The sequence below is a fragment of the Geospiza fortis genome, unplaced genomic scaffold (genome assembly GCF_000277835.1).
Source record: "Geospiza fortis unplaced genomic scaffold, GeoFor_1.0 scaffold172, whole genome shotgun sequence".
Lineage (NCBI taxonomy): Eukaryota > Metazoa > Chordata > Aves > Passeriformes > Thraupidae > Geospiza > Geospiza fortis.
The window spans coordinates 2,663,611-2,670,334 of record NW_005054309.1 but is presented as its reverse complement, the minus strand read 5'-3'; the positions used below and the strand labels follow the sequence as shown (position 1 = coordinate 2,670,334).

At 49.4% G+C, this 6,724-nt stretch overlaps 2 protein-coding genes across 2 annotated transcripts in view; both read right to left on the bottom strand.

Moving 5' to 3' along the window:
* The window catches only part of PSMD1 (proteasome 26S subunit, non-ATPase 1), a 66,989-nt gene extending 64,803 nt beyond the window's left edge, over nucleotides 1-2,186 (bottom strand). The window contains exon 1 of the mRNA XM_014312273.2: nucleotides 2,171-2,186. Coding sequence (XP_014167748.1) covers nucleotides 2,171-2,186 — 16 coding nt within the window. The remainder of the gene's footprint in view (nucleotides 1-2,170) is intronic.
* Nucleotides 853-6,724, bottom strand: CUNH2orf72 (chromosome unknown C2orf72 homolog; the record flags this gene model as incomplete). Its single annotated transcript, XM_014312272.2, has 3 exons — nucleotides 853-2,913; nucleotides 4,098-4,214; nucleotides 6,628-6,724. Coding segments are annotated over 3 exons (306 nt in total), but the record flags the coding sequence as incomplete, so codon positions are not given.

Sequence of the window (6,724 nt, the reverse complement as noted above, 5' to 3'; positions counted from 1 at the left end):
CTGCGCCGGGAGGGGTGCCCGTGCGATCGCCTGCGCGGGACGGCGGAGAACCAGGCAGGCAAGAGCGGGGCAGCCCTGCCGCCGGGGGCCTCGCACCGTCCACCGACCCTCGCGGACACCCCGGTGCCCCCGCGACCTCCCGGGGCTCCCTCACAGCCCCCATGGGACCCCACACCGCTGCCTGCTCGAGCGGGACCGGAGCTGCGAGCTCCCCGCGAGTGACCCCGCCGGTGCCCGCGTTTGTGCCGTGCCCACAGAAGCCGCTGCTTCCCCCGCCGGGACAGGCCGGCCTCAGCGGGCGGGCATCTGCAGGGGCACCGCGTGTCCCAGGGCAGTGCAAGGATCAGCGATTTTATCCCATGGGTTTAACACATGCCGGCCGCCTCTGCGGCACAAGACAGATGGGATACCCAGGCTGGGGGATTTGCAGCAGGGAAAGTCCAGCTCAGGAGCAGCGATGCTACACAAGAGACCGAGGTGCCCAGACTTCGGCAGCATTCATTTCTCCTTGATGCAACTGAATAGGAAGAAATACCCTATGAAGGGATTGAATTCCTTGCGGATGCATAATGGTATCAGTTAGTGAAAATTATTAATGAAAGTTACGAATGACTTATCAGACCCCTACCCAAATGCCAAGAGGAGCTGCCCCGCTCTTGGACAACTGGGAAGATGTCCAGCTTTCTCGATTGCCCCACCTGGGCTGCACTCAGTTCTGATCTTCTGCATTTCAGACACTGGGGTCACTTCCATTTCATCCCAATATCCATTTTTTTCAAGCCAAGGTAAATATGAGTTAAGCTGTACGTAATGCTACTTTGAGAATAACACCATGGCAAACAAATAAGCACATTCCAATTTGGAAAATTTCTTTATTCAACAAGCATGTAATAGTGCCCTTAAATTATTCAATCAATTAAACATGTAAAACTATCTGCTTGCATCTCCAAGTGCACAGATAGTGAAAAGAGAAAAGCTTAAAAAAAAGTAATTCAAGTCACTTTTATTCCTCAGTCAAAGAAAAACAATACTTTTGGTCAAATGTATTCTCACTCACACCCCCTAAGGCCCAGGCAATTCATCCACTTCCACCAGTCTCTTGCAGGGATAAACTTGCATGATTTACCTAAAAATTACCAGTAAATAAATCCAGTGGATTTGCAGCACTAAGGGAGGTTTAATGCCAGTCTGTGCTCTTGGACCACCGCTTCATTGGAGAATGCTTAGCAGCAAAGGCTAAATGCTGCAAGAAAATAAAGATTCCTCCTGGTGAGTCCCACTTGACCCACCCAACCAAGGGCTTTACTGGGAAATACAGACCTGTGCAGTGACCTAGGCTGTACAGGGATGGAGCAGGAGGGAACCTTAATCTCACCAAGATGAACTGAGTGCTCAGTGCTGAAATCTGGGGCTGGTAATGCAGCCACTCACACCAAGTCACTTGGTTACATTTGTGTTTTCCACAGGTCATAAGCACAGAAATCCTGGAGGCTGGAAGGAGTGGGTCAGTGCCCTCTGTGCAGAGCAGCATCCCCTGCTCCAGGTAAGAGCTAGAGGGATGCCAAAGGCAAACTTCTGGGGCAGAGTGCAGGCCAGAGCTGGCAGGACTCCAGACACTTCTGCTGTCAGTGGGGAAAAAGGAGCCAGAGAGAGGACAGGCATGCACAGAGGATGCCCTTTGACAATTAACCCAAAGTAGAGGTAGCAGGTTGAAATTTCTGATCTGAGCTGGAGGAAACTCCTAAAGGAAAGCCAGCTCCAAGCTTGTGCTCAAAATAAAACAAGACCTCTTTTATGTTGCATAAAGAATTTTAAAGATATTTTTAGCATTGTAGTAATATTCCTTGTAAACCAAGGAATTATAGTTAGTTGTGTTGCCCCACAGGCTACAGGCAACACTTTGGAACTACTTAAATAGATATTTTTTATATTTTTATGTTTATTTATGAAACAGCCACCTGTTGTTGTGCTGCAGGCCACCTCCAAGATGTGCCACCATGCCTGTGGAGATCTCCCAGGTAAGATGGCCCTCTCCTGTAGCCCCATCTAGCAGCAGCCACACCTTAGTGCCCACCTGCCACCCCGCCAACCCAGTTAGCCTATGAGCACCAGGACAAGCCAGAGGGACAGATCCTGCTCCCAAAGCCCACTGTGATCTAGATGCCCGTACCATCTGTATCCTTCATGTTACTCTTGCCGCTCAAGCTGGGCTGTTACTGCATTCTTCATGTTACACTGTTACATTCAAGCCTTTTCAGTAGCTGGTAGATCCCAGAGCTCACTCACATTGAGTCTCACTGCAGTCTCCAAGCTCATGTGTTACTTGGTTGGTTTTTTTTTTTTTTTCTGTTCTGGTTTGGTTTGGTTTTTGATCACAAAGAGGGTAGGAACTTCCAAGCACCAATAAAGTAGGAAAACAAGGCAGCAGAATCAGTCTGTCAGGGAGGCCAGCCCCAGCAACCTCAGCAGGGAACTTTGCTCAGAATTAAAAAACATTTCTCATTCTTCAAACAGGTGGCTGCATTTCACACTCAAAGTCCCAAAGTCATATTGCCCAGGATGTGGGGTACATCCCAAAGGGCTTCTCAGAAGCCCAGTGTCCAGCAGCAGCTCCAAGTGCCCCGGGGCAGCAGGGAATGGCTTTCTGGCGCAGACCCTCTGTGCTGGTGGCAGCTAAAAAAACCCTGATGAGTTCAGCCAAGCAGCTTTTCCCTGGAACTGTGGGTCCTTGGAGGAGAGGGCCTGCACCAGCTCCTCCTCCCATTGCTCCAAATCCACTGGGCAGGTCTGGGATGTGGACTGTGTTGGATGCCCAGCAGCTCTAGGTGCCTGTGCCTCCAGCAGCTTCTTCACAGTTTCCATTGGGGGAAAGGCTGGCCAGAGCCACTTCTTCCTCAGGGTCCTGCAGGTCATCTGCAGGGAGCAGAGAGAGGTCAAGGCAGACCTGAATGGAAAACCCCTCTTCCCAGAAAATGCAACTTAAGATGAAAAAAAGCATGGGCTGAAGCAATTGCTATATACTCACAACCTAAGCACAGCTGATTTTTTTTTTCAAAACTGATTTTCATTTTGTTTTACAAACTTAACATTGCTTCAGCAAATAGAGCAAAGGAGCACAGGGCCTGGCTCCTGGCCTCCTGAAGTCTCAGCAATCTCAAAAGAAGTTGCATGGCCACAGGGTGTTGCCTGCCTGGCACTGACAGCAAGATCAGGCACTTCCATTTTCTGACCATGGAGAGTGGATCTCACAAGCCTCATATGTCTCACATGTCTCAAAGCTCCATAAATTGGGCATTCATTTCAGTTGTTTTGTCTGACTCTTATGCTCTTTAAGTATTTTATATATTTAAGAGGCATTTGTACAAGGCCTTTAATAACATCCTTTAAAATCTGGTGAGCCCTGAAGTGGTCAGGCAGTTGGGCTAGATGATTATTGTAGATCCCTTTCAAGTGAAAATATAACATTCTATTCTAGTCTAGTCTAGTCTTAATTTTTACAGTGAAGGATCTTTCCCTCCTCTTTGTGCTTCATAGTACAACCTGGATCTCCACAGCACAAGCCTTGTAGCCTCCTGCATGAGGCACTCCTGCAAAAAATAAAGTCACTGCTGGGAAGTGCAAGCCAAAGTGCCAACTATGCACAAAGGCTGAACTGCCCTCTTCCTTCTCTCTGCCAGCCCTAAAAGCAAATGTTTTGGGAACACTTCTTCCACCCATGTTTGCAGAAAACATCACACAATATCAGGGTGCTTCCAATTCATTGATTAGACAGAGAGTAGTTCTGCTTCCAGACGTTCAAATAAAATGCAGCAATGCTGAGTTCAGCAGTGCTTCCAAGGATGCATTTGGGCACCAGACTCAGCGTGATTTTGTTTAGACAAGCAAAAGGTCAGAAAACAAGGAAATGGCAACAAAGCAGACATATATGCTGGTTCTCTTCAGGTTTGGGCTAAACCACAGCCAGAGAAGCAAGGTCAACTGCAGAGCTGGAAGGTGGAAGAGGCTACCAGCAAGGGGTTTGGGCACCAGAACCACCAGGGAATCATGGGGAGCTTCTGACAATCACAACAGAGTACAAGGGAGGGAGCTGGGCATACCTTCATGAATGTTGTTTTCAGCTTTTGCTTTGTAATCTTTTCTCCAGCTCCTCTGGTTCCAAGAAATGCACTGCAGGAAGGATGGCAGCCTCCACCTCTCCCTGTCTTTCATGTCTTCTGAATAAACCAGAGAAGATGAGTTCAGACTGGCAGCAGGTCAGCCCTGCTGCTTCTTCACATCTCCCTCCATGAGCCGGGTCCTAGCAACAAAATCAGGTCCACTCCATAAAGCCCACCACTAGAAAGCACAGAGCAACTCCTGGTAGTCCTTATTTTTGACTGAAACCTCTCTGCTACCCTGATGTCAGTTTGTACTTTGCCACCTCACTGCCAAAACCAGCCTGGATGCGGCAGCCGAGAGTGAGCAAGAAACCTGGCAGCAGCTCAGCCGGCACACATGGTGAGGCTGGGGACTGACACAGTTAGGGAATTCCCACAGAAGGAAGTTTTCCTTTTGCATTTTCACACAGCTTCTGCCACATCAACCTGTTTACTTCTCCCTGCTTTATTAAGCAATTCCTCCCTCCCACGGAGACCTGCTGGACCCAGGGTCTTGCAGCAGCTGAAACTGCTTGCAAATTGTAGAGAACATGTAGTCAATGTGTGGTAATTATTCTAGAAGACAACAAAGTTACTACAGACTTTCCAACCATTTTAGTAAAACTCTACAGCAGCCTGTAAAATACTACAGCAGCATAATTTTATATGGTCTCCAACAGCAGCAGTTCAGTATTCCCATTGAAATATCATCCAGCCTTTCACCTCTTAATCAGATGACAAATGATAAACCACTTCAGTGTCCTTCACTTTATTGAGCCATTGCGACACTAAAGGGCTCAGTGTCATTCTGGCAGTCAACAAACAAAAAACTCCAGTGCACTGCCTGGGGTGCAGTGCCTGAAGTGTTCAACTGCTCTTTGGAGGCACAGCTACACTTGGGATCCCTCTGTCCTGGTGGAGATTTTGGAAGGCAAAGCTCACAGAAGAATGGAAAGGGGTTGTTCCTGCCTAAGGTTGAACACTGAAGGTGATGAGTGTCCTCATTATACACACTGGGACACTTACATGACTCAGAGCACCAAGCGGAGCATCAGAAGTGAGTGAGCACACACAATCAGGCTATAACACCCAATCCAGTTCCTCCTGCTCCTCATTTTCCATAGCCAGCCACAAAAATACATATACTGAGCCAAGCACTAGCAAAGTGCTTTTCTGCCAAGGCAGAAAAAGGGATGCAGGGATGCTTTTCTGCCTCTGCAGCTGCTGTCCCACCAGACTGCTACGACCAGAACTGGAGGATTCACAGATGTCTGGGAGCACACCAGAAATTCTTGCAGCAGGAACAATGTGAGGAAGACAAAAGCATGTGAAAGGAAAGAGCTGTGTGCCTCAGTAGAGAGGTGGCAGAAGACAGGCCTGTGCCCTTACCACCAGCCACCTCAAAGCTGCTCAACATTCAGGTCCAGGATTCTGGGCTGAGCTGATAGAAAGAAGCACCTGAACTGCAGCCAATCATCCCCATGTCCCAGGGATCCCAGGAGACCCTGTCAGCCTTGTGGTGCTGAAGGCAAGTGGCAGGATCCCTCAAGGTAAAGCCAGCAAGACAGCAAAACACCCAAGCCCCTGGAAATCCTGGGGAGCAAGGTAAAAGTGGGAAAAAAATGAAAGAAGGGAGGAGGAAAGGGAAACAGCCCAAGACAAACAGTGCCAAAGAATTAAGTGTTTTATGTGGTAGCTGTGAGAGTAGAGCCTGCCCAGCTGCCCATCACCCCACACTGACGCACAAACCCAACTCCCCTTTCACCCCAGGGCAAATGCTGCTCTTCAGGCCTGGCTGACACCCAGCTTTCATCCTGCCATCCTTACCCTGACATATTGTTTTACACACGAACAACAACTTGCTTTGTTACTTATTCATTATGCAAAATCAGCACAAGCATCCTCCTCCTGCAGGAAGGTCAGGTTCTGCCTGCACCCTGTGGCACAGGCCATATCCCAGTCCTGCTTCCCCCAAAACCACAAATCCAATATGTATGGAAGGCCACCATGTCATGGATGGCCACATGGCTGTCAGCTGCCGTATCCCTGTTATCCATGAGCTACTCTAGTGTTTCCCAAACTGCTGGGAAGTTTGTCCATCCTGGCTGCCAGGTCTGGGAACCTCACCAGAAAAAGGCAGATCCCACTGGAAAGGCTCTGATCCCATCAGCATGAAAGAGATTTCATTGGGAAAAGGCAGATCAGATTGTGTGTGTGTAAAGATCCCATCAGTAGTGAGTGGTCCAATGCTAACGAGAAAAGCCCAATCCCATTGGGTCAGAGGAAGCTCCCATCAGGAATTTTTAGATCCTAATGGGAAAAGCCTGACACCATTGTAGGGGAGATCCCATGAGGAGAGATCAGAACCCATTAGGATGGGGTAGATCCCACTGAGAAGGGGAAGATCCCACAGGAAAACGGAGCAAATCCCACTGTAAAAACCGGGCCCGGGTGAGGGAGGGAGGGAGGATGGGTCCCCCAACCCTGGTACCTGCGGGGCGCTGCAGGGCAGCCCGCAGGGCGCGGCAGGCGGCGGCACGGCAATCGCCGGGGCTGCCCGGGCTGTACCGGGCCGCCTGCACCGTGCC